The 27,652-nt window shown below is 49.1% G+C and overlaps 1 protein-coding gene across 1 annotated transcript in view; it reads left to right on the top strand.

Moving 5' to 3' along the window:
- The window catches only part of MYH13 (myosin heavy chain 13), a gene marked incomplete at its 5' end in the record, with an annotated part of 48,029 nt that overhangs the window by 8,946 nt on the left and 11,431 nt on the right, over positions 1-27,652 (top strand). Inside the window, 18 exons of the mRNA XM_080678119.1 lie at positions 948-1,086; positions 3,679-3,797; positions 4,488-4,637; positions 4,754-4,924; positions 5,722-6,031; positions 8,015-8,088; positions 8,182-8,269; positions 12,861-12,978; positions 13,369-13,492; positions 14,608-14,744; positions 16,235-16,490; positions 18,227-18,469; positions 20,225-20,401; positions 22,623-22,768; positions 22,869-22,959; positions 24,279-24,668; positions 27,171-27,297; positions 27,380-27,498. Coding sequence (XP_080534245.1) covers positions 948-1,086; positions 3,679-3,797; positions 4,488-4,637; positions 4,754-4,924; positions 5,722-6,031; positions 8,015-8,088; positions 8,182-8,269; positions 12,861-12,978; positions 13,369-13,492; positions 14,608-14,744; positions 16,235-16,490; positions 18,227-18,469; positions 20,225-20,401; positions 22,623-22,768; positions 22,869-22,959; positions 24,279-24,668; positions 27,171-27,297; positions 27,380-27,498 — 2,979 coding nt within the window. The remainder of the gene's footprint in view (positions 1-947; positions 1,087-3,678; positions 3,798-4,487; positions 4,638-4,753; positions 4,925-5,721; positions 6,032-8,014; positions 8,089-8,181; positions 8,270-12,860; positions 12,979-13,368; positions 13,493-14,607; positions 14,745-16,234; positions 16,491-18,226; positions 18,470-20,224; positions 20,402-22,622; positions 22,769-22,868; positions 22,960-24,278; positions 24,669-27,170; positions 27,298-27,379; positions 27,499-27,652) is intronic.

Here is a 27,652-nt window from a genome sequence, read left to right as displayed (position 1 = left end):
CACCAAAGGGGCACCACAGCAAGAGATCTTCACGCTACAATACCGTCCTGCTGACACTGACCTCCTGGTCTGTCCCACCAGCTCCCCAGGCACATCTGGAGACATTTCATCTCCACCAGTGGCATTGACTAGGCTCAGCCTGCAAACCGGATATGTAATCACTATGTATACCCCAGAGAAGGCTTTTTCTAGTTTAAATGTTTGTAGTAGAAGATGGGCCAAGTGGTTATAAAACTAAGTTAGCAATTGCTATAAGCTTTGAAGTGACCCAGTGCTATCTCCAGTTCCCGTCTTATTGCATCCTGCCTATTACTCATCCTTCTTAGAACCTCTGTTCTTCACCTGGAAATTTGGAAAAATCTGTACACCTGTGAGATTCTCACAGGGACTTAAGGAGATAACATGGATGGAGCCTAACTCCATACCTAATACACAGAGGGCTCTGCAAAAGTTAGTTCTTTCTCATTTGAGAAATGAGGGTGTTCTCTTTAATGATCTTCCCTTCCGGTTCTAAACTATGCTTGGTTCTGAACCGTATTGGAATTCCTAGACTGCAATGCCACACTCTCAAGCTGTTGGACATTGTTTCTCAGACACTATCCATTAGACTTCCTTCTCCCTGTTTCACACAATGGCTCCCAATGACCTTATTTAGAAAATATCCCCCAAATCTATGTACAGTGGGAAAGGATTAAAGTCAGTTCCTATTGAATGAAACAAAACTTACTCATTTTCTTCCCATAATCTCCACCCCCACACACAAACATGTTAAATTAAAGAAACAGTTTTTAACTCCTAACTTACTACATCCCCCCTATCATCCACGTATGTGGGTAAGGGCTGCCTCACATGCTATACAAAAAGGCTAAGTGAGGTCTTTGCCAGAGAAAAGCTGCATTTGCATCTCTGAGTCCCACTGCGACCGCTGTCCTGTCTTTAATTCCCAGAATGCCATTGACATCCTGGGCTTCAGCTCTGAGGAGAAGGTTGGGATCTACAAGCTCACAGGCGCCGTGATGCACTATGGGAACATGAAGTTCAAGCAGAAGCAGCGGGAGGAGCAGGCAGAGCCTGACGGCACCGAAGGTAACCTGGGAAGGGGACTGGAATGGGCTCTCCACCTGCGTGCACATGTGAGACAAACTTTGTGTTCATCTCAAAAGCTGCTCTTGGAAAACTGTACAAACTGAATCTGAGGAGTCCAAAGCTCATTGTGCACTTGCTGGGGGAGTTGATTCACTCGGTCAAGGAACCCTAGAGTGGTGAATCCTGGAAAACCAAAAAGCATTATTCTCATGGGAATAATCACCATCCACACAGCTCTCTCTCACCAGCAGTTTCCCTGTTATCTTAAGGTGGACATTTATGAGAGGATATGGTTAAGCAAACATCCCCTCCTCTCTGTGCCTATCATTATTAATATCCAGAACACTTTCCTAATCACCGGGCCGAAGACGAAGCCTTTAGTAAGGTGGCAGCTAGGTTTCACCCTCCCATCACTTTCTCTTCCACTCTGACAACCTTTGAACTTGATCCTGAATAAAGGGCCGGTGTACAAGTCTTCCTGCCCAGGACTCTCCTGCGGATGATCTCACTGCTCCCCTCTGCCTCATCCCCAGGAGGCCTGGAAATGCAGCAGAGGCAGTGGGAGGGGCTCACAGCACTAAACCCACCCCAGGCACCCTGCTCATATGGCCTCTGCCTCTCGCACTGCATTCCATGTGAAGTGGTGCATACTGAACCCCAGATGATAGAAGGAAGCAATAGCCTTGAATTAAAGGCCAGGTATATATATATATATATATATATATATATATATATATATATATATATATCACTGATCATAAATGTCAACCTGATTAGGTTAGATTTGCCCAAGACAATCTATTTTTAATAACTCAAAGTCAGCTGATTAGTAACCTCATCACAGAAATAATATCCTATCACATCCACAGGTTTCACCCACATGCAAATAGAGGGGATTATATGGGGAATGTCCAGCAGGAGGTGCAAATCTTGGGTACCATCTTGGAATCCTGCCTATCCCAATGGTGCACATGGGGAGGTAACAGGAGAGAAACTCAGTGTCAGAGCAGGAAGCACTTCTGATTGGGGTAATTGGGGAAGGCTTCCTGGAGGAGGGGGCACTGACATTGACTTTGAAGGATGGGTAGGATCCTGAAAGGTGAGGGTGAGAGGGCAGTCTAGTCAGAAGAAATATCATGAGCCAGGGGCAGAGGAAGGAATGTAATGGGACTGAAGAGCAGCGAGTGGTCCACTTGGGCTACAGAAGAGGATATCTGTAATGGATTTATAAGAGATGAGAATTAAAAGTGATTATTTTGGCATCAGTTTGGGAAGGCCTTGAGTGCCAGGATAAATGATTTAGAATGTGTGTGGTAGGCACCAGAAGCCATGGATATCCCAAGTAACGCAAGCTGTATGTGGGACAACCTAGAAGTAATCTGTAAGCAGTCAGACTCACCAAGAATGTGGGATGCTGGAAAGAAATGTACCAGGCTCCTCAGCAAGAGCAGATCATATTGCTACATATAACAGCAGCATCCCACCCCTCTCCAAGCCCTGGTAACTGTGTGCTCAGGGTTCAGGAGCAGGAAGAGCCTGGAACGGGAAAAGGGGGCAGTGGGGGCGGGGGCTGAGTTTCTCTGATGGTGGTAGCAATCTAAGTTAATATTCACAGAGTGGTCACCATGCACCAGGTCCGAATCACACAACAACCCAGACAGTATACAAATGACAAAACTGAGGCATAAAGGAAGCACAGACAATGTTTGAACCAGGCAGACTGACTCTAGAGCTGAGGCTCTCTGTCACAATACTGTGCACAACCACAGCTCTTGGAAACAACGGAGATTCCAGCTATCTTGAAGGTGAAATGAACAGGACTTGGTGCCTGTTTGAACAGAGGCATGTCATTAGTGAGAAGGAAGGACGTGATCACCCCAAGCTTTCAAGATTAAGTGACTAGAAGAATAAAGGTACCATGCACCAAAATGGACACAGCAGAAAAAAACATAGTTTGAACAAAGAGTAAAAGCATGCATTTGGCCTCTTATCAGATACTTAACAAATACTGCGCTGATTTTTATTAACTCCCTAACCAGCAATGAGGAGATGGTCTCCACCAAGGAGGAGCTGTCACTGGGGAGCAACATTTTTCCACCTTCTCCACGAGCGTAATGCCAGGAGCCAGGCTCATCCCAAAGCTAACTGAACTTCCAATGAACTACAAGTTGCCAAGAGTCAACTACTTTTGACCATCTCCCAACACTTAAAGACTGGGTCAGGTTTTACACTTCTCTCTCAGCTCTTAGTACAGTGTCTTTCACAAATTAGTAAGGTGTTTAACATTTTGTTGTACTAGCAGACTCCAATATTACTGTGTAACAGTATTTTTAAATGAAATTTAAATATCAGTAGAGAAAGATCAACCTATAATTAAAGATTGTGTCTAGAAGGCAAATTGAAAAAAAATTTAAAACCTGGAGCCCTGGACCATGGAATTTAAGCTTCATTGGACAAGGCCAAGCCTGGCGCACAAAGAACATAAAAACATCAAGAAGGATTATAGAAAACATTTCTGAAAGGACCCAGGGCCTGATTGGACACTTCAGCATCTGCTGTTTTTGTGTGATACCATTTCTCCTCTTCCTTCAGTGGCTGACAAAGCTGGATACCTGATGGGTCTGAATTCTGCAGAGATGCTGAAAGGCCTGTGCTGTCCGAGGGTGAAGGTCGGGAATGAGTATGTCACTAAAGGGCAAAATGTCCAGCAGGTAATGGAGATGCTCTGAATCCAGTTGACTCGGGTATTTTGCTGTTTTCACTATAATCTTAAAGTGGTTTGGGTTGCAGGTATCAGAAATACATATGAAACTGGCTTCAACATTGGGGTTCATCAAGGGATGCAAATCAAGGCGTGCCCCTTGGGTCTCCTGGGAGCCTGGAGCCAGGCACCCTCTCTCCAGCTCCTTCTCTGGGGCTCCCTAGGATGCCATTGCTCTTCTTTTCTATTGTGTCCTCACTAGGCAGATAAGTTTTCTCCACCTCTCTTGCCCACAGCCGCCCTGCAGCTCCCACATTGATATCTCCATGGTTCTAGCCTCCCCCTGAGACTGAGACCAGTGTCTTTTGATCCCAATTCCAAATTCTCAGGAAAGACATTCTTTTTAACCCAACTTGGATCAAATATCCATATCTGGTTCAATTAAGTAGAGCCTAGGGCTAGAGTCAAGTGTTATTACCAGTGTGGTTAAAAACGAAATATATACATGGGATAGTTCTCAGGAAAGGAGAAACATTATAAGCTGGGAAAAGCCTCAAGAAATATTTCGTACTAGGTTGAACTATATAAAATTGTCATTTCCAACTGTTTTTAATCATCAAGATGTCAACTTCATATGTTTCAATTTAACACAACCATAAACACACTAATTTGAGGGTTGAGTGGGTGATCCTTCCTCAAGGTGACCAATTCAGTGGGTGCTCTGGCCAAATCCATCTACGAGAAGATGTTCCTGTGGATGGTCACCCGCATCAACCAGCAGTTGGACACCAAGCAGCCCAGGCAGTACTTCATCGGGGTATTGGACATCGCTGGCTTTGAGATCTTCGATGTGAGTTGTTGGGTAGATGACTGGCTTAAAAAGGCCCTCCAACTTTGTGTCTGTTTTACTGGATCTTCACTGAATTTCCAAACTCCCTCAAACTGTTTTTTATTTGAAACACCCAGTACAACAGCCTGGAGCAGCTGTGCATCAACTTCACCAACGAGAAACTGCAACAGTTTTTCAACCACCACATGTTCGTGCTGGAGCAGGAGGAGTACAAGAAGGAAGGCATCGAGTGGGAGTTCATTGACTTCGGGATGGACCTGGCTGCCTGCATCGAGCTCATTGAGAAGGTAAAGAAATAAATGCTGTTCCTCAGGGATAGCTCCTCTTTACGTGGGACCATCACCTCTTTGCTCTAACTCTTTCCTGCTAATACGCTGCTGCCCCTAACACCACTGCCCCAGGCTGTAAGCCCTCTGATAGTAGAATCCCCTTGTGCATAAAGGAAAACACCCAGAATCTGTTCAGACACCTAGAGGGCTGCCTGGGTGGTTAAAATCCCAGGGCTCATTTATCTCCAAGAATGTGATGGGAGCCCAGCAGGGACTGTGGCATTTCATACCCTTCTGGGTTTGTCCAAAGACCCATGGAGGCAGGACCATGGAGCAGTGGGGTTCAATGTCACTGGGAAAAAACAGATAACATTAACTTATAAAAAATGTTTTCCATAATGTTTTGAGCATTGGTCATGTTGGAAGGAGGTGAATGCTGATCAATCCAGATGATTGTTTAAAATATTACTCACATTTTAAAAAATAAAATATTACTCATATTACATGATGTCTATGTACATAACTACATTTTTGGTAAACCTATTGCTAAAAGTGGGCTACATTTATATACACATAATTTCATTCCATGTACTGTTGTTCAACAAATATTAATTAAGCACATACCATATGGCTAGTGCTGCTCTGTCATTGCACCAAACAGACCAAGGGCCTTGCTCTCAGAGCACTTACAGTGTAGTGTTCACAGTAACAGAGTGACAGCACCAAAAATGTTGGCTTTGGCCCCTGCAGACAATGGAGTCATTGAAATAGACTGGTATTGAATACTGAGGTACAGCCTGTTATGCTCCTTCTAGCCAATGGGCATCTTCTCCATCCTGGAAGAGGAGTGCATGTTCCCCAAGGCCACAGACACCTCCTTCAAGAACAAGCTGTATGACCAGCACCTGGGCAAGTCCAACAACTTCCAGAAGCCCAAGGTTGTCAAAGGCAAGGCCGAGGCCCACTTCTCGCTGGTGCACTACGCGGGCACCGTGGACTACAACATTGCCGGCTGGCTTGACAAGAACAAGGACCCCCTGAACGAGACTGTGGTCGGGCTGTACCAGAAGTCTTCCCTGAAGCTGCTGTCCTTCCTTTTTTCCAACTATGCTGGTGCAGAAGCAGGTGAAATTCTTTTATCTTTTAACCTGTGGAAATCTCTGTGTAATTACTCATAACCCAAAGCTACTTATGAAGCAGCAGTAGTTGAGCATAAGCTTCGGGTTGAGTTTGCTTTATTTGTTGTCTCTGATCTCCATTTTCCTTTCTCCTCTTCTTCCTCTCCTTATGAGGTGGGGCTCTATGGAGCTCAACAAACCTCTCAGTGGATGTGATAGCCAATACCGCATTCTTTATTAGTTTTTTATTGAGATAAAATTCATCCTTTAAAAATTTAGTGATTTTTAAGGCAGCTAATCAATGATTCTCTCTCATCATTGATGTTTCTATCTATCTCTCCCTCTCCCTTTCTCTCTGAAATCAATAAAAATATATTTTTTAAAAATTAGTGATTTTTAATATACTGATAGGGTTGTAAAACCATCACATTATCTAATTCAAGAACATTTTCATCACCTTTGTAACCCATTAGCAGTTGCTTCTCACCCCTCACATCCCCACCCACTAACAACTACTAGTCTACTTTCTGTCTCCATGGGTTTGTCTGTTCTGGATATTTTGCATATGAAATCATACACCCTGTTGTCTTTTGTGTCTGGCTTCTTTCACTTAGCCTAGTGCTTTCAAGGTTGTTCATATTGTAGTATGTATCAGCACTTCTCTACTTTCATAGATGAATAATATTCCTTTGTATGTAAATACACATTTTGTCCATCTGGGTTGATGGACATTTGGGTTGTCTCCACTTCTTGGCCATTGTGAATAATGCTGCAATGACCATTTGTATACAAGTTTTAATGTGGAAATATGCTGTCAATTTTCCTGGGCATACACCCAGGAGGGAATCACTGAATAATATAACTCCATGCTTAGCTTTCTTGAGTAACTTCTAGACTGTTCTCCAAAGTGGCTGTACAAGCTAGTATCACTTTGTAAGGTTATTCATATATGTATTTTTAAAATAATTGATCAAGAGCAATAGCTCCAGCCCCAGCTCTTGGCGCCTGGGGTGAGGCATTGATGTCTGTGTGGTCCCATTTCCCTCTCCTAGAAAAGGAGCAGCCACACGGGTGCTTTCCAGAGGGTTTTAAAAATCATAGATGATTGTAAATGCATAAACTTGACAAATTTATGTTTTTAGTTTGAAAATACATGCAATATAAACATTCATTGTATAATTAAATCCTTTTAAAAATTAATGGCACAAATTTAAACTTGAACAATTAACATCATCTTCTTTTAATCTAATCAGAGTTCTCTGTGACTATATTGGATAACCTTAGAGATATACCAGGACTCTAAATATAAGACCCCTGGTGGGTGTGGATCTGGGGAAGTGGTTTCCTGCCTCTCTTTCCCCGACCCAAACATGAATCCAGGAGATTGGAGGAGGAGAGTATGGGGGAAACTAAGACATGACATTTGCCACATGAATCTTGATGACATATCAGAGACTAAATCAGAAATTGAGCCATTTAGTAAAAGTAGACCTGGTATCACTGACTCCAAATCAAATTTCCAATTTTTAGAAAAGAATATTCTCAAGAATATTCTACAACTCATTCCTTGTAGAATATTCTTGAGACTGTTCAGTTGTATTACTTCTGGTTACTTCCTCACTAAGAGATGAGCAGGGGCTCAAGCACGAAAGGAGGTAACCCCATGAAAGAGAGGACAGTCCTCAGAGGGGTGTCTCCATCTTGCCAGCAACTTAGCTGACCATCAGGTCTGACTTCTGAAGGAAAAGATTCTCCTTGGATGCTGAGGACCTCAGTTCTATCCCAGTTCAATGCCGTCCACACCCCACCCAACCCATTCCCACAGTGACAAGGGTACGCATGCCTAAATCTAAGTGGTTCAGAGGCACATTAAAAAACAAACAAATAAAAACCCTCAGGTCTCTTACATCACAAGAAAACCAAACCTTCAGGGCTGGGAGAGTGATGTCCTCAGAGCTGCATCTGACACACCCTCTGTGTCTGTCTCCAGGTGACTCTGGGGGGAGCAAGAAAGGAGGGAAGAAGAAGGGCTCCTCCTTCCAGACCGTGTCAGCGGTGTTCAGGGTATGTGTTTGGCCCCTTCCACGTCCAGCTATTGTTGTTTTGCCCTGTGAGACATTCGCTAAGGTAAATGTGCTTGTTCTGGTTTGTGCCCAGGAAAACCTAAACAAACTGATGACCAACCTGAGGAGCACTCACCCTCACTTTGTACGATGTCTAATTCCCAATGAAACCAAGACTCCTGGTAAGTGAGAATCCACTAGAGCAGAGCTCCCTGAAACGTGTGCAAAATTCTGGGGGTGTGAGCACACACACGTGTGTGTGTGTGCATGTGTGTGTGTGCGTGAGTGTGTGTGTTCACATGCACCGCTGTGTTTCTGAGGAAAGCTCTCTAGTCTTTGTCACTTCTCTAGACAATCTATGAAACAGCTGCCAGATTTAGCAATTAAAAGCACCAGACACCCCGCAAAATTTGAACTCAGATAAACAATGAGAAGTGTCTTAGTATAGCAATGACTTATGAAATATTTGGGAAATACTTATACTAAAAATATATTCACTGCTTATCTGAAATTCAAATTCAACTGGGCATCTTGTATGGTTTATCGGACACTCCTACTATGAAAGCACATCCAAAGTATTGCATATACATACATAGATACATGAAATTCATAACTTTCATAAGGTTCCTAAAGGGCTCTGTGGTTCCCTTTCCCCAAGAGTGAAGAACCACTAGAACTGACAAATAATTCTCTTAGGTATTCCATAATAAAATCAGCATCAATAACAGCTGTCTCCTGAGCCTAGACGGTATGTCAGCCACTTCATTACATTGCCTCTACTGCTTACAACAGTTCTCTGCAAGAGGGGTAATGATCTCCATATTACAGAAGAGGAAACTGAGGATGAGACCACGTTTACAGGGAACACTGTGCAGCCCAGCAGACCCTCCACCACACCCAACCCTGGAGTCACAAATATTCCCATAGTACAGCTGTGTTTCAGGGTCGTTTGTCACAAAGAGAAAAATGAACCATCACACGGAGCTGTGGCTACAAGGTAGCTCACTCCCCAGTCAAGCTGTTCTATCCTGAACGTGGGTTTCTGGCCCATGAGTAACCTCCCTGCCTTGGCAACATTACAAGTGAGCAGAGGAATTAGATGGTGGAGAAAAGAAATCCCAGCTCCACCTTCTACTGCCCGTGGGACCCTAAGCCCAGTAACTAAGCTTCTGCTCTATAAAGCAAGCAGAAAATCTATGCTCATTTGCCCATTTATTTAGTTAGCTCTTCATTCATTCCTTTATGTAGTGAGCACTTACAAAATGTTTACTCACTTTGTGAATATTAACTCCTTTAACCCACCTCAGAGGGTGGTGAAGAGTAAATGAATGAGTACAAGGCAAGCATTTAAAACAGGACCAATCACATTGTGAACACTCAGTAAATGTTGGCTGTCAATTATAATAATGATAATTATTATAAGATAATAATATTTAGGGTGATAAACATTATGAGAAACTATTATTATGAGAATAACATTATTTATAATAATGATAATATGGGAATTATTATTACTATTACTTAAAATCAAAAACTTTAATTCCCCAAACCATCTGGTCTACTATATTTAGTGGAATTTATTTTCCATGGAAGTTCTGTTCTGAAGTCTAAGTTAAAGGCACGGTGTCTGGGGCAGGCTGCACCCCTCCCCGAGAGCCAGCCCAGCTGGCTGCACCGCTCCCTGAGAACCCAGCACAGCCAGTTCCCTCCAGTGAAGGAACAGAACTGTTTCTCTGGTTGAGCATCAAATGAAATTGTTGGCTTGCATTGTCTTAAAGAAAATCAAGTTCCATTATTGTTGTTTATGGATTTGTACCTGTGCCATGGCTCTTCTATAAGGCACATGGCCTACAAGTGTCAGGTGAGGGGAAATAGACTGAAGGTCTGGGTCCAAACTGCACCTGAGGGGCCCAGGGGCTTGGTAATCCCCTCACCATTGGAAGGTAGACTTTAGCGAAACCTCTGTCCCTCCCTCTCTGTTGGCGCCCCCTTTGCTCAGGCACTCTCTGTTTCCTATCCTCTTCCTGGGAGTAGACTAACACACTGACACTGGAGCCTGGGCAACATCCCAGAAAGCAACGCGGCCGCTCCTTTTCTAGGACAGGCAAGTGAGACCACGCAGACTTCAATGCCTCACCCCAGGCGCCCAGAGCCGGGGCTGGAGCCATGGCCCTTAATCCAACCGCAAGCCCCCTCCCACCCGTGGGCGCCCTTGGTGCTTTATAGCTGTCCTCGCTGTCCTCCAGGGCTCATGGTACAGCCTCTCTCGCCAGCTGGAGCTGGAGCCCCTTGGCACAGGGCTCCGGGCTCAGTCCTCCCACTTGATCTGTGGCAAACCTGGATCCCACCAAGTGTGTGCTGTGCACTGGCCCGTGGGTGACTCACTGATGCTTTAATGTGGGTCTGTCATTATTCAGGTCGGGAGGCCAGCAGGTCAGCAGGCGACTGCACTGAAAGACAGTTATTCACAGTGGCCAAGAGGAAAAGGCCACTACACCACAAAGGGCCCCTCGGGACCTCCAGGGTCAGGCAGGAGGAAGGGGAGCAAGGGGAGCCCTGGGCAAGAGCCTTTATTGTGGTTTCCACAGGAAGACATGGGCGAGGCACAGGGAGGAGTTTGGGAGGTTTGGGAGGAGGTTTTGAATACCTTCACTGGGCTCTGGGGGAAGAGGCTGTCCCCAGGTGTCAGGCACCTGGCCCTCGGGGGAGCAGGGCCTGGGAATACAGGTCTTGAGGTTGAGAGCCCGATGCAGGTAGTGGTTGGGGGCGACGGGCTCTGGATTGGTTGGCTCGCCTATGAATTACGTGTCCGTAGGGGAGTAATTTGCCATCTCTAGGAATTGGCTGGTTCTGGGAAAAGCAGTCTCTCCTGGGCCAACATGGCACCAAGATGTCAAAGTATCATAAAACACAGAAAATAAAACACACAATTAGTACCACTGCCCATGAAGGCTGAAGTAGCTGGAGGAAGGAGGGGCCGAAGGAATAACTAAGGGGGGAAAATATCCTGCAGCAAACGTAACATGAGAAAGATGAGGCAGTCGCTTGGGGACCTTCACAGGAGCTTTGCATGCTGGTACAAAGGCAAGAGGGTCTTTCTCATCCACAAACTGCCTCAGCCTGGGTTGAGGGTGACATAGAGAGGGATCTAAGAGAACTCAACCCCGAATTCTGAGCCTGCACAAATAGAGGGGGCATGGGGGGTAGGGGTCCAGGCTCAGACCTGCTATTACCTTTCGAGGCACTTCACCTTACCAGGCCCAGCCTCCCTCAGCATCCTCCCGCCTTATAGAGCGGCTTTGTGGGAACTAGCAACAGTCCCCGCTCCGAGTGGACATGTTTGGCAAGCCGAATGGCGCTCTGGCCTCCCCAGCATAAAATGATGGTGTTTCCACTTTCTTCTGCCTGAAAGGGTTGTCTTCACTTTCTCTCCGCTCCTGGCTGGTCCGCCACATCATGAATGCAGCCTGGTGCTCAAAGTGCCACAGCAAGTAGCTCATGCGCCCCTTTTGGTGTGGCAGGGGCTGGTTTAAGCTCTTCACTCATGTGAACTCACTTCGTCCTCACAACAGCCTTACGGAGTGGATACCGTTGTTATATTTATTTTACAGATGAGGAAACTGTGGCATAAAAAGTACAAGTTCACACGGCTAGTAAACAAGTTCACAGGTTAGAAGCCTCAGCGGAGAAATAATGGGATTGGACTGGATGCTTTCCATGGTTCCCTCTCATCAGAGATTCTCTGAGTTTCTGACACATTTCCTCCTTGTTCTTAACAACTTCTTCCTCGAGAATCACTCTCCACTAGGACTTCTGGGAATGATGGAGAAGTTGTCTATCTGAGCTGCCCAGTATGGTTATATGACATGTGGCTAGTACCTGGAGCAACTAAGATAGTGGTTCTTTCACTTTAATGAATTTTGAATTAAATGTAAATAGCCACATGCGGCCAAAGACTACTAGATCAGACAGTGGTACAGCTCTAGAAGAATCTTGAAAATTGTATAAATGTATAATCATCTCTCCTCACAGCAGCCAGGGGAACTTTTGAGCATTCTAGAAGTTTCCATAAGGTTAGGCCAAAACCAGCTTTAGCCCTTCCCTAGAAACTTAGGGAGCTCACAATTAAAAGCCATTATGTAGCTATATGACTCTCCTCTAACCCCTCTCATAGTCTCAAGGCAGAATTTTCTGGGTCCTTGTTTGATTTATGGCTGACCCAGGCTGGTGCCAAGAGTGACCACGTTGCCTCCCCACAGGGTCTGGTCCCTCTGGCTTCCCTTCTTGCCCCCTCCCTTGGTGCTCAACTTGCTTTGCAGAGCAGGTGCTCAGTATTTAACAGATTACTGCCCTGCATGCAACTCCCTCCACCCCTGCCACAGCCCCCCTTGTTCTCTCTGGCTTTCTTCTCCCACTGAATGCACAGCCTGCACATTTATATCCCTGTCCTTGGGTAGAGACCGAAGGGCATCTCAAGGTTCGTTGGGAGGCCCAGAGGGTGCGCCCCACTCATCTGCCTCCCTTGGAGCCTAGCTACAGAGCCAAGGACCATGAACAGGGTCAACATCAATATTTGATATGGACTCTTGCTCCCATGGTGATGGGATATAGAGTCTACCCAATAAATTGGGTTTATTTCTACTGAGACTGTAGGCAAGCTCCAGCCACTCCCACCCTGGAGCTGGCACCAACACTTTCCTCTCAAGTCTGGGTGTCGGAGTGGCTCATGGTGTCCAAAGCACCAAAGAAAATGATGAGACACTCTCTCCCCAGGCGTGATGGACCACCACCTGGTCATGCACCAGCTGCGCTGCAACGGGGTCCTGGAGGGCATCCGGATCTGCAGGAAAGGCTTTCCCAGCCGGATCCTCTATGCCGACTTCAAACAGCGGTGGGTGGTCTCATCTTTGCACTCTTGCTTTCCAGGCACTTTGCATCCTCCAGGGTGCTTCTTAGGCAGGGTGTGTGGTGGGCCCACAAGCCCCCCACCCAGGGTGTCCATGGCTCTGTCTTTGTCTTGGGGAAGAGGGAGTGGTCCTCTGCCAAGAGACAGTCAACACCACTCCTTTTCCAGCCTTACCCATGGCGGGAGGGAGGGGGGGCGGGCACGGCCTCGCAGCCTGGACCTCAGAGGGTTATGCAGCCCCTGGGTCTGAGCAGCGAGGAGCAGGGTGCCGCCCTCAGGAGAGGCTGTGTGGCCAGCGGCTCTTCCCCCTGAGATGGTCCACCCCAGCTGCCACAGCCAGCAGCCCCGGGACTGGCCTGCGTCCTCCCTCCCCAGGTACCGGCTCCTCAACGCCAGCGCCATCCCGGAAGGGCAGTTTATTGACAGTAAAAATGCCTCCGAGAAGCTTCTGAACTCCATCGATGTGGATCGGGGACAGTACCGGTTTGGCCACACCAAGGTGAGAGCAGGGGGAGCTGGACACCCGCTCCCTCCCTCCTGTAACCGCAGCCCTGGACTGCTTGCTAGCTGAGCAGAAGAAAGGGGTCTCTTTCCCTATCTGCTCAGCCTGACCACCCCCTGCCCAGTGGCCCAGGAAAAGGGACTGGGTACAGAGGTCTCTGTCTCGGTGCTGGCTGTTAAGAGTTTAGAGGCTAAATTGGAAGTGGGAGCCCCACTAGCCACTGAAGAAAGCAGTGGGAGTTCGGGTGTCCTGGAGGGAGTAGAATAAAGACACTCTAATGGAGATGAAGGAGCCCAAGGGAGAGGAGAAGGTGGAAAGAATTCCAGGGACCCTGAGGACTTGAGAGGAAGAGCTATCACCCACAGAAATGGCCGCCATTTATTGAGCTCATGTGCACTGAGGGAGCCCTGTGACACGTCCTCTGCACACGTTTCATTGAGCCTCCCAAGAAGCTGGTGGTGACAGAGGTGGTCCTGACCTCAGGGGGTTGATGAGAGGGTGAGAAAATGCAGGCTCCCCAGAGGCAAGAAACTTGGTCACGGTCACTTGGATGCTGAGTGGCAAAGGCTGGCTTCAACCCTGGCCCAACTCCAGCACTCCACGTCCCAGAAGGGACAGGTGGGACTAGAGCATCCACTCTGCTGGGGAGGAGCCTGCTGCCCCCAAGGGTGCCCTGCTTCTTGGAACATCATGGAGGCCAAAGGAGTTCTGCCCACGTGGGCCGGGGGTGAATGGGCCTGAGGTGGGGCCAGCCTTCTCAGATGGGCAGAGAGAGAGGAAGGCGAGGAGGTAGAAGTCTGGGTCTCTCCCAATCTGGATGCAGCTGAGAGAGGAGGTCACTTTCTGGACTCATCTTTGCTTACTGTATGTGAGCTTTGTCAGGATCTGTCCATGTGGGTTGGTGGGGCCTGGGATGTGCTTTGGAACAAGACACAGGAGGGGCTGCTGAGGAGACCAGGGCCCCTGAAACTTGAGACCTGGGAGCCAGCGGGCTGAGGTCCCCACACAGGCCTCGGAAGTTGAGGACTGGGGTTGGACAGGAAGAGGTTCTCCTGAGGCTGAGGGCTGTCACCTGCTGAGAACAGAGCAGGGCTGCCTCTCCTTTAATACAGGTGTTTTTCAAAGCTGGGCTCCTGGGACTTCTGGAGGAGATGAGGGATGAGAAGCTGGTGATCCTGATGACGCGCACGCAGGCCCTATGCCGAGGGTACCTGATGCGGGTGGAGTTCAAGAAGATGATGGAGAGGAGGTGACCCAGACCCTCACCTCCACCTTACCCTGCCCTCCCTCCTTAGGAGCAGATGATCACTTCCTGTTTTAGTCTCGGGACATTCATGTACTTGTTCATCCACTCAACTAACATTTCCTGAGCAGGAATTCATTATTGGGGTCTCTGCTTGGCCCTGGGGACACAGAAAGGAACCCTGCCTTCCAGGAGCTCCCGATGGGTGGGAAGCAGACAGGTGCATGGCTAATTTTAATGCCTGTGATCCATACACTGTCAGCATTATATTCAGGAGAGGGAGGGACTGGAGAATAGGCCCCCAGCCTTGTTAGAGGTGGGGTTGGCATGAAAGGGTCAGTGAGAAGAAAGGATTTTCTGAAATCAGCTCTGCATGGCCTGAGAGAGCTGCCGGGGAGGAAGCCCGACAAGCAGGTCACATTTGGAGCAAGGGTAAGGTGCAGGGAGTGAAGGCCCCTGTGTTAATGAGCCCATATGGGACCATCTGGTCGGTGGGGAGCCGTGGAAGGTGTGTAAGGAGATAAGTGAGAGCCGCCTCCCCACCTCCCCACCCCCCCCCCCACCCCACCCAGTTTGCAGCTCAGACCTCTGGCAGCTCCAAGGAGAGTGGGACCTAGAGGACAGGAGAGACCAAGACCAGGCTGTGGCAGAAGTCCCAATAATAGTTGGCCAGGACCTAAGTTAGGAAATAGTCCGTGGGTAAGCAGAAGGAATTACAGCAACAGTAGCTGGTCATGTGTGGGAATCCCAGGAAGAGGGGCCTTTGGGTGGAAGCCCGCCCTCCCAGATGCCCTGATGCCCTGTGTTGCTCAGGCATTGTCATTGCCATCAACATGTACTAGTCAAAAACATCTCCCCGGCACCCGGCTTGGTGAAGCGAAGGAAAGCCAGTGCAGAAATTAAAAACATCCCAAAGGAGGGTACAGTTTAAAGGAAAGAAAAGTACGTTTTCAGGTAAACGTGAGCTATGTGATAGGAAGCTGCAGAAGGTGATGAGTAGGAGACAGTGTAGGTGTCGAAATTAGGAAAATGGATCAATTCAATGAGGGCAGGAGTCTGGGAGACGACCAGTGGACTGAAGGCAGTCCTGGGTGTATGCCAATATTTAAACATAAAGACGGAGCCCACATGGCAAATAATTAGCTCTCAGAGTTTCAAAAGGTGAGAGCTAACTAGTCAAATGAGGGAGAAAGACCCAATAAACAGGAGGCACCAGTCTGCCTAGGCAGAGTACTTCCAGAGGGAGCTGGTGAATGGGAGACCACCAGTGATCCATGCCCCATCTCGCCTCCCAACTTTTGCACATTCTGTTTCCTCTGCGCCCGCCCCCCCCCCCCCTTTAAGAATCTACTCTGGAGTCCGTAGGCTCTGCTCAGCTTGGCTCTACCTCCTTTCCACCCAGCCGGGAGCCGTGCAGGTTCTGGGGCCCACAGGGTAGGTGGGTGGAGACAAGACCTCGCTGTGGTTCATTAACCCCAGTCCTCATGGATATACAGGGACTCCATCTTCTGCATTCAGTACAACATCCGCTCTTTTATGAACGTCAAGCACTGGCCCTGGATGAACCTGTTCTTCAAGATTAAGCCCCTCCTCAAAAGTGCGGAGGCGGAGAAGGAGATGGCCACTATGAAGGAAGATTTCCAGAGGGCCAAGGAGGAACTGGCCAGGTCTGAGGCTCGCCGGAAGGAGCTGGAGGAGAAAATGGTGTCCCTGCTGCAGGAAAAGAACGACCTCCAGTTGCAGGTCCAGTCTGTAAGTGCCTTAAGAGGAAAGGAGGAGCAACCTTAAGGACCCATCAGGTGTCTATTCGAGGGACATTGGTGCCACCTAGTGGTAATATCAAGTATTGCAGCACCACACTCCAATCAAAGGAGGCGGGCCCTGGCTTAGGGAAAGCAGAGCATGCTGGAACATACACTGCAGGGTGAATCTCTGCCGGCCTGTCTTTCATGGTGGAGTTAGATCTGTCTTACTGTGGGTATGTGTCATCATAATAAACGTTGTCAGGGATGTAATAGGTATTTTAAACGTTTGTAAATAAGCCCTGGACAGTTTGCTAAGTGGTTAGAATGTCGGCCCTGGTCAAGGGTATGTACCTCAGTTGAGGCTCCATCCCTGCAGGTCTGGACCAGTGTAGGAGGCAGCCAATCGATGTGTCTCTCTCCGTCGATGTTTCTCTGTCTCTTCCTTTCCCTTCCACTCTCTCTGAATATCAGTGGAGAAAATACCCTTGGCTGAGAAAATTTTTTTAAAAAAGTTTATAAATAAAGATAAAACACTAAAATTAAAAATTCAAAGTAGAAAGAGTAATTTTCTATACATGATTTTCGATAATATAGTTATAGTAAAAACGCTTTAAAGATCCACATTTTTATCAAGGAAATGGGGAAGACATGGCCATGTACACAGTGCCACTCTGACCATGTAATTGCACCATTTCACAGAGTTAAGGCGTTTATTGTTTGTCCTTTTTTAAATTCCCAAATACCTTTACCTCTTGCCTTCCGTGAAAAGCATCTTCCCTTCCCCTTTCCACATTCCCAGTCCGTAAATGTGGTTATTAGGCATGCACTCCCAAGCATAGTGGCGAGAGGACAAGGTTTGGAACCAGCCTGCTGGGTTTGCATCCCAGGTCCTCCATTTGACAGCTGTGTGGCCTCAGGCAAGATGCTTATCCACTTTGTGCCTGAGTATTCTTATCTGTAAGATGGGCATAGTAATATTCCCACCTCATTAGGGTTGCTGGAAGGATCAGATGAGTCCATGCATGTAAAATGTCCAGCACATAGCACATGTTAAGTAAACACAGACTCTTGCGCTTCTTCCAAGGGTATGAATGAAAACAGACCAGCAAGCGCAAGAGTCTGTTTTCATTCATACCCTTGGAAGGTGTGTCCAGTCCTTACAATACTCTTGTGTGAGAAGCGATGGCCCAATTTAGTTTAAGAACTAATATAGTTGGTCCTAGACACTCATGGCAGGTGTTCTGGGATGTGTACTTATTTAATCACTTACCCCTGTCTGTTTTGAATTTTCTGTTCTGTAGCTCAAGGAGGCCAGGCTAAGGAGACATAGCCAGAACTTTCCTGTTGAAAATTAAAAGGCAGTGACGTTTTCAAAATATTAGTTTGTGATAACATGGGGATTAGTTACCTTTTAGCTGGTGGTAGTGGGCAGAGTGAGATGGTTGGGCGTCCAGAATTAGCAGAGGCTTTATAAACTCCATGAATGCCTTGGCTTGATATTATTTGAGGTGAGTTTTTATGAAGTGGATGATGCCCACAGTGGTTTAAATTAAGCATGTGGATGCTATATGCACATGAGGGTGTGTGCGTATGTGTGTGTGTGTGTGTGTGTGCGCGCGCGCGCGCATGCGCATGCATGTGACTACTCTTTAGCACTAGTTAATGGGCTTGGGGAGGGCAAAGCCCTTCCTTTCTAGGGTCTGTCAGGAGGCTGATCAACACATAATGCCCCGGTCCCTTCAGGAAACGGAAAACCTGATGGATGCCGAGGAGCGGTGTGAGGGGCTCATCAAATGCAAGATTCAACTGGAAGCAAAGGTCAAGGAGCTGAATGAGAGGCTGGAAGAGGAGGAAGAAACAAACTCTGAGCTTGTTGCCAAGAAGAGGAACCTGGAGGATAAGTGCTCCTCTCTCAAAAGAGACATCGACGACCTGGAGCTGACCCTGACCAAAGTGGAGAAGGAGAAGCATGCCACGGAGCACAAGGTGGACGAACCCCAGGGATCCCGCAGTTTCTTGGCTGGTCCTGACTCCTCTCTGTAAGGAAGAGGCAGGCAGGCGGGATCCCCACTAACCCAGCACTGCCTGGAGTGGAGGCAGGAGGAGTAGAGGGTGGTTGGAGTCCACCCCATTCTACGCTCAGCCTTGTTCTCTACCCTGCAGGCTTCTCAGCCCTCCCTAGGGGTACCACAGAGTCCCAGCCCCACCTCTTCCTCCACAAAGCAGGAGGTCTGGAGTCCTGTTCATCTTTGTTTTCACTTCACTTGACACAGGTGGAGCAAACAAGAATGCCCCCGGGCTAGGCAGATAATGAGAGAGACAGGGGGTGAAGGAGGCAGAAAACTAGATACTGTCAGGGAGGCACTATTGGTATAGAGTCTATACCAGTGGTCGGCAAACTCATTAGTCAACAGAGCCAAATATCAACAGTACAATGACTGAAATTTCTTTTGAGAGCCAAATTTTTTAAACTTAAACTTCTTCTAACGCCACTTTTTCAAAATAGACTCGCCCAGGCCATGGTGTTTTGTGGAAGAGCCACACTCTAGGGGCCAAAGAGCCGCATGTGGCTCACGAGCTGCAGTTTGCCAACCACGGCTATAGACGGACGCACGCAGCCTTCAGGAACGCCATCTGGAAATATTTAGTTGAATCCAGAATCCACACATCCTCAACCCAGTGTTTGTGCTCCTCGGTGTAGAGACCAGGGAAATTTCCCTCCAGTCCGTACCGGCACATGTGTGGGGATGTGCGTGGCAGCATTGCCTGGGGCTGGGGTGGGGGGGGGGGCGGTTAGAGCTGGAGACAGCATCAGGGCCCATGCTGGGGAATGGAGAGGTGAGACGTGGAGGATGCTCACAGGGCAACAAGATGGATATAAAAGAACTAGTGCTGAGTAAAGAAAAGTAGGAAAATGAAAGACACAGCATGATGCCATGTGTAGACTAAAATTAGATGCACACAAAAGAGTAAATATTTCACAGAACTAAATGAAGAGTGCAGTTCATGATTCATTTCATAATGACTGCCAATGAGATAGAACATAGGATGATGATGGCCAGGTGTGGGATGTCTCAGTCAGTGCTGGGTGGACAACTGGATGTAGTGGAAAGAGAAAATTGGGAGCAGTGGAAATTGCGGCAAACTGGAGAGCATTCACCCTGTCCACAAGTGGCAGCCATGACAGCGCCAGCCAGCTGTTGCCAGGTGGGAATGGGAATCGGGCATTGCCAGGGCTTTCAACTTCTGTAAGAGACCAGAAACCCAGATTTTATGTGACATCTCAAGTTTTTCAATGTTGGTAATTTATTCCAAGTTGTAAACCACTATGAAGACTAAAGGAAAGATGTCTGTGGTTGGATTCAGCCTACGGGCCAGGAGTTAGTACTCTGTGATCTAGAAGAATGTTGCACATGGGGCAATGTTTAATTTAATGCTTTAAAGTTCCATGTTCGGTGCCCTTGTCCTGCTTCTGGACAACTTAGGACTCCCATTCCGGATTATCCTTCCCCTTCCTGCCTCATTCTAAACCCCAATTAGCCAACCTAATAAGCAAATTCCCGTGATGTGTCAGGTGGATATAGATTGGCGTGTTCCCTTCAGAGGCAGCATATTCTCATTTAGAGTGTCCTTCAATAAAAGGACAACATTTAGCCAAGTCATTCAATAAAAGAATCAGTAGCCTTTGCTGGACACTCTGGTTTAATTGTTTGACTTGAACTGGTGTTGATGTTGTCCCAGGTAAAGAACCTTTCCGAAGAAATGACGGCCCTTGAAGAAAACATCTCCAAGCTGACCAGGGAGAAGAAAGCCCTGCAGGAGGCCCATCAACAGACACTAGATGACCTGCAGGTTGAAGAGGACAAAGTCAATGGTCTCATCAAAGTCAATGCCAAGCTGGAGCAGCAGGCAGATGACGTGAGGGCATTTCTCTGCTGGGCTCTCACACACGGTGCCTGCCGACGCTCAGAAAAGGCGGGGTCTAGATAAGATGCAGGGGTCTAGGCGGGATGCAGGGGTCTAGGCAAGATGCAGGGGTCTAGGCGGGATGCAGGGGTCTAGGCGGGATGCAGGGGTCTAGGCGGGATGCAGAGGTTTAGGCGGGATGCAGGGATCTAAGCGGGATGCAGGGGTCTAGGCGGGATGCAGGGGTCTAGGCGGGATGCAGGGATCTAAGCGGGATGCAGGGGTCTAGGCGGGATGCAGGGGTCTAGGCGGGATGCAGAGGTTTAGGCGGGATGCAGGGGTCTAGACGGGATGCAGGGGTCTAGGCGGGATGCAGGGGTCTAGGCGGGATGCAGAGGTCTAGGCAGGATGCAGGGGTCTAGGCGGGATGCAGGGGTCTAGGAGGGATGCAGGGGTCTAGGAGGGATGCAGGGGTCTAGGCGGGATGCAGGGGTCTAGGCGGGATGCAGGGGTCTAGGCGGGATGCAGGGATCTAAGCAGGATGCAGGGGTCTAGGCGGGATGCAGGGGTCTAGGTGGGATGCAGAGGTTTAGGCGGGATGCAGGGGTCTAGGCGGGATGCAGGGGTCTAGGCGGGATGCAGGGGTCTAGGCGGGATGCAGAGGTCTAGGCGGGATGCAGAGGTCTAGGCGGCATGCAGGGATCTAGGCGGGATGCAGGGGTCTAGGCGGGATGCAGGGGTCTAGGCGGGATGCAGGGATCTAAGCGGGATGCAGGGGTCTAGGCGGGATGCAGGGGTCTAGGCGGGATGCAGAGGTCTAAGCGGGATGCAGGGATCTAAGCGGGATGCAGGGGTTTAGGCGGGATGCAGGGGTCTAGGAGGGATGCAGGGGTCTAGGCGGGATGCAGGGGTCTAGGCGGGATACAGGGGTCTAGGAGGGATGCAGGGGTCTAGGCGGGATGCAGGGGTCTAGGCGGGATACAGGGGTCTAGGAGGGATGCAGGGGTCTAGGCGGGATACAGTGGTCTAGGCGGGATGCAGGGGTCTAGGTGGGATGCAGGGGTCTAGGCGGGATGCAGGGATCTAGGCGGGATGCAGAGGTCTAGGCGGGATGCAGCGGTCTAGGCGGGATGCAGGGGTCTAGGCGGGATGCAGGGATCTAGGCGGGATGCAGGGGTCTAGGCGGGATGCAGGCGTCTAGGCGGGATGCAGGGATCTAGGCGGGATGCAGGGGTCTAGGCGGGATGCAGGGATCTAGGCGGGATACAAGGGTCTAGGCAGGATGCAGGGGTCTAGGCGGGATGCAGAGGTCTAGGTGGGATGCAGGGGTCTAGGTGGGATGCAGGGGTCTAGGCGGGATGCAGGGGCTGAGCTTCAGACTCCGGAATCAGAGTCGCTGGGTTGAAGTCTCAGCCCTTTCCAAGCACATCTGGAATGCTGAGCAAGCACTTAAACTCGAGGCTCTGTTTCCACCTTGTGAAACGGGGACACAAGTAGCTCCACCTCGGAGGGTGTCCATGAAAAGCTCAGCATGCAGTGTTAGTGAACCATGAGCTAATATCATCATCATTATCATCATCATCATCACTGGCATCCTCTTCTAGGTCTTTGGGCCCCAAAAGCTTCAATTTTGTTCTAACATTGCTAAAAATGAGTTCTATTTGTGACCATGAAAATGGTCATTTCTCCCACCGTGTTACATTTTGTTCTTGAGCTAAGAGCCAGGTTCAATGTCTCCGGGTTTCACTCACAACTGTGGCTAGAACTTGACCAGATGTCCCTGAGGCCAGAGAAGGTGTGCTCTACCTCTTGACTCCCCCCACACACACCCACAGGTGTCCACATGCGTGTGTGTGTGTGTGCGCGCACACACACACACACACACACACACACACACACACACACTTCGCCTAGAGCTCCCAGCAGTGCATGGTGTAAGTGGGGAGGAGGACGTTTGTTCCTGCCTGGGCAAGAGCACAACCCTGTGGGCACCATGTTTCTGCAGGGAACCTGGCCCAGGACAGGCCACGTGGGAATCGGCTGAAGGAGGCACCACAGGAGCCTCTGAGGCGCCATCCCCTGGGGAGCCTCTGCTGGAGGAGGGAAGGCAAACCTGCTCCCTCAGAGCCCAAGTCCACAGTCACACCCTGGGAGCCTGGGACGGCCTGGTGTGCTGGCTAAGGGGCAAGCACACTCTCCCGGCAGGGCCTCAGCCTTCCCCGTTTCGTCCCAGCTCGAGGGCTGCCTGGAGCAGGAGAAGAAGCTGCGGGCCGACCTGGAGAGAGTGAAGAGGAAGCTTGAAGGAGACCTGAAAATGGCCCAGGAAGCCATCATGGATCTGGAGAACGACAGGCAGCAAGTAGAGGAGAAACTGAAAAAGTAGCTGTTTCATCTGGACCTCTGTGTTTGAGCACGAAAGTCAACTTTCCCCTTTAACAGGCTTCTCTTTCATGCGAAATGCATATATATCTATTTGCAGGAAGGAGTTTGAAATCAGCCAGTTACAAAGCAAGATGGATGATGAGCAAGTTCACAGTCTGCAGTTACAGAAGAAGATTAAAGAGCTGCAGGTGAGGCTGGGAGCCCCCGACAGTGCCCTGGGCCACGCCTCCTCACCCCGTCCCCTCTGCTTCTTTCCTCCCTCCCCTTGCAGCTGGAGACAATGTCCTTCCTTCCCTTTATTTACTGAAATTAATATTTCAATTTTCCAAGTTCCACATCAATGGGTTTCCTTGGACATAATTAACCTCTTACCAATGAGGCAGGACATTGCTTTGCTCACCACTCTAAGCCCAGTGCCCTTGCCATCTTCTCAGAGGTCACCACCAGTGCCAGTTGGAGGTGCATCCTTCTGGATGTTTCACTATGGATTTATGTACTAAGACCTCAAAATATATCTCTATATATAAAAGCCTAAGCGACCAAACGACTGAATGACCAAACAACCGAACAACCAGTCACTATGACACACACTGACCACCAGGGGGCATATGCTCAATGCAGGAGCTGCCCCCTGGTGGTCAGTGCACCTCCACAGCCAACCTCCCACAGCTAGCCAACCTCCTGTGATCCCTCCACACCCCCCGGCCAGCCTGCCCCATCAGCCCCGATGGCCCCAATCGCCAGCCAGGCTGAGGGTCCCCACCTGTGCACAAATTCATGCACCGGGCCTCTAGTGCTATATTATATACACTGAGTGGCAAGATTATTATGATCTCTGAACACATAATAATCTGGCCACTCAGTGTGTGTGTGTGTGTGTGTATATATATATATATATATATATATATATATATATATATATATATATATTAGAGGCCTGGTGCATGAATTTGTGCATGGGTGGGGTCCAGCCAGCCTGGCCACGGGGAGAGGACATGGGCGGTTGGCTGGCCTGCCTGCTGGTCAAACTCCTGGTTGAGGGGACAATTTGCATATTAGCCAGATTATTATGCATTCAGAGATCATAATAATCTGGCCACTCAGTGTATACAACACACGCATAAGCTTATGTATATGCATAAAAATATAAGGGAACAAGAACATTATAATATATATATGTGTACATAAATATATACAACATATATACATAAAATATACATATAAATATCATGCTGAGACTATCGTTCTGCAACTTGCTCAATTCGTCCTGCAGAGCTGTCCATGGTGGCTATGGACCAGCTGCTGCAGACCCAGAGGGTGCGGCTCCATCATGGTTGACCTGACCACCTCCCTACTGGGGGACATTTGGATTGTTGCTGAGTTTTTGACACTAATTTAATCATATAGTGTGTTCTTTAGTTCACACTGCCTGCGCTCTATCCCGCACCATCCTGCCCTCCCCATGTGGCTGCTGCCCCTACAGCATTGCTGACACAGGCCCTTTCAGGCCCGCACGGAGGAGCTGGAGGAAGAGATGGAAGCAGAACGCACACTCAGAGGCAGGATTGAGAAGCAGCGCTCAGACCTCTCCCGGGAACTGGAGGAGATCAGCGAGCGGCTGGAGGAAGCCAGCGGCGCAACTTCAGCCCAGGTTGAGATGAACAAGAAGCGGGAGGCTGAGTTCCAGAAAATGCGCAGGGACCTGGAGGAGGCCACCCTGCAGCACGAAGCCACGGCGGCTGCTCTGAGGAAGAAGCACGCGGATAGTGTGGCTGAACTCGGGGAGCAGATCGACAACCTGCAGAGGGTCAAGCAGAAACTGGAGAAGGAGAAGAGTGAGATGAAGATGGAGATCGATGACATGGCCAGCAACATCGAGAGCGTCTCCAAGTCGAAGGTACCTGCCTCTCTGCTCTTGGCAAACGCGAGGCTGCTGTAGCCACTGCCCTGTGGGCAGGTATCAGGAAATGCCCTAACTAACTGCACGTTCTAACCCGAATCCCTGTCCCCACGCCGCCTGCTCCCAAGTCCCCAAATCAATTCAAGTCGGTCGAGCTTGACCCAATGACCTGCTACAACTGAAGCCCTCATCATCTTCCCAGAGTTTTCCAGAAAGTTTCTGAACCATCCGGCATTTTCTAGAACTAAACCTGTGGGTGGATTGCACCGAGAGGCCTTGCTTGGTGTGCTTATCTGAGCCCACAGTATCAGTCCCTGGGAAGCAGAGCCCATGTGAAATCACACATGAGACCAGGGGCAGGCCCAGGTCTTGTGAACTTAAAGCATAGGAAACTCAGGAGGGGAGGGGCCTTTAATGAAAATATCCATAAAATATGAACACAAAATTAAGCATGTAAGTAAGTATTAATTTAGAATGAGAAAATAAGTCACAGATTACTGGCTCCTTGAAGAATGAGGCCCCTGTCTGCTCAGGCCTCCTCAGGCCATTTGTCAGAAATGCCTGCCCAGGAGGACATTCTTGCTTGTGCCTGGCCTCCCCCGCCCCCCACCCCACCTGGGACCACAGCTCCCTGCAGTCGGGGCCCACTCGAGTGGGGGTGTGGAGCCTAAACGTCGCCAGCTTCATGGTAAACTGGCCTCTGTGTCTGACCAAAGCAAAGAGTTCTCCGGAGAGGAGCCGTGGGCTCCTAGATTCAAGAGGTGCCCTGGTCCCGGCTCAGGAGGCTCAGTTGGTGCACTGAAGGGTCTCGGGTTCAATTCCCAGTCAGGGCACATATCCAGGGTGTGGGTTCAATCCCCGGTCAGGCTCCAGCAAGAAGCCACTGATTGATGTTTCTATTTCTCTCCCTCTTCCTTCCTCTCTCTCTAAAATCAGTAAAAGCATGTCCTCGGGTGAGGATTTAAAAATAATGAGCTTAGAGTTGTCCTTGGGGCTGCTCGGCTGGGCTAGAAGAAGGGGTGACCCCAGAATGGGGCTGTGGACCTCCTGCAGAGGGCTGCCCAGAAGTCGGAGTGTCTGTGGGGGGAAGGAATGGAGAGAGGATCAGAGGGTTAGGGTGGTCTCCTTGGTGCCTCTTGCTGCCTTTATTGAGCTTCTGGGTTCACAATGCTCATTCAACCCTTTTATTTCTTCCTCACTGCAACTCCTTTCTCTCTCTTTCTAACTTAGCCATTTTCTCCACCTGTGTCGTTTTTCCCCCCTTCCCTTGAGAAGTGTGTCTGTATATATTATCTTTCTCTTTCTCCCTCCCGCTCCCCTTCCCCCCTTCCCCCCTGCACACCCCCCCCCCCCCCCCCCCCGCCGCCGGCCCAAGCAAGCCAAGCCAAGCCAGGTTGCAGGATGGGTGAGTTACAGGAAACTCCAGCATCACCCACGTGCTGTGCCTATAAGCAGCCCCACCCTACTGCCTCCCTATCATAGCACCATGCTCTCAGTTCTCACTTTTAATATTCAGTGGAAGAAGCACTTTATAGTGCCTTATTTTTAAAATATATTTTTATTGATTTCAGAGAGGAAGGGAGAGGGAGATAGAAACATCAGTGATGAGAGAGAATCATCGACCAGCTGCCCCCTGCACACCCCCTACTGGATATTGAGCTGGAACCTGGGCATGTGCCCTGACAGGGAAGCAAACCATGACCTCCTGGTTCATAGGTCAATGCTCAACCACTGAGCCACACACGCTGGGCTATTGCCTTATATTTTTTACGTTGTTGAATCCTTTGATTTTTCTCTTTGTGAGTCCCCATCCCTTTTTTGACTACCCCGATTTAATGATTTCACGCGCATAAGTCATCTTCTTAAAGATGCCTGAGCTCCTCGAGGTCTTCCTCTGAGTCTGACATCCCTGCCTCTCCTGCTGTCATCTCACACTTTGCAGCCTAAGGACAAAGATATGCTCATTATATTCATTTTATGTTATATGAGGTGGGAGGGGAGGGAAGAGGTCTACAGCATATGAGTATACAAGGTTTTTAAACAAACTTCACAAAAAGACAGGACAGCCAGCGGCTGCGGGAGGGGCTCTGGCACGCAGCCGCCACCGCAGGAAGCTTTTTGTGTAATTAATGAGATGCTCAGCACTCTCACCTGATTATATTGTTGCAATCAGACACATCAGGAGGTCATGTTACTGACATGGCAATAGAACTGTTTATGTTATAAGGAGATTCCGGGGCTCCTTTGAGTGGCGTTTTCTCAAAGGTTTGTTCACAAATGACTAAATACTTGTCTGCCAGGGCATACTGTTCCCAGCTATTGGTGATTAAGCAACAACCACAAATAAAAATACAGCACATGTGAAATGACTTTTTAAAACTTACCTCTGTGTGCTCTCTGTATTTTCATTTAACCTAACAAGAAGCTAATCTATCAGACAGCCTGGGCCATTCTGGACACCAGGAACACATTCCCCACTCACGTTGGCTTGTTTTTAAGAGTAACATGGAGAGACTGTGCCGGACTGTGGAAGACCAGTTTAATGAAATCAAAGCCAAGGATGACCAGCAGACACAGTTAATCCACGATCTGAACATGCAGAAGGCGAGACTGCAGACCCAAAACGGTGAGGCCGGGTGGGCGCTGCGGTGCGGTGGGCCACGGGGGAGGCAGGCGCAAGGCTGACCGGGGCCACATCCGTGCATTAGGGGAGCTGAGCCACCAAGTGGAGGAGAAGGAGGTGTTGGTTTCACAGCTCACCAAAGGCAAGCAGGCCCTCACCCAGCAGCTGGAGGAGCTGAAGAGGCAACTGGACGAAGAAACCAAGGTAAGGACCACCGTTCCTGGGATGGCAGCATCGGATAGCACCCGAGAGCAGGGAGGCCTCGGAACTGGTGGGAGGCCTGCTGCATCACAGAAGCGGGTGCCTGTCCTCTGCCTGCAGTGTGCAGGAGCCGGATCTGTGAGGTGAGGTGACCTTG

This window comes from Plecotus auritus (assembly GCF_963455305.1).
Source record: "Plecotus auritus genome assembly, chromosome: 7".
Taxonomy (NCBI): Eukaryota; Metazoa; Chordata; class Mammalia; order Chiroptera; family Vespertilionidae; genus Plecotus; species Plecotus auritus.
Note: the sequence above shows the minus strand (reverse complement) of the source record. Positions and strands in the feature narration are given on the sequence as shown.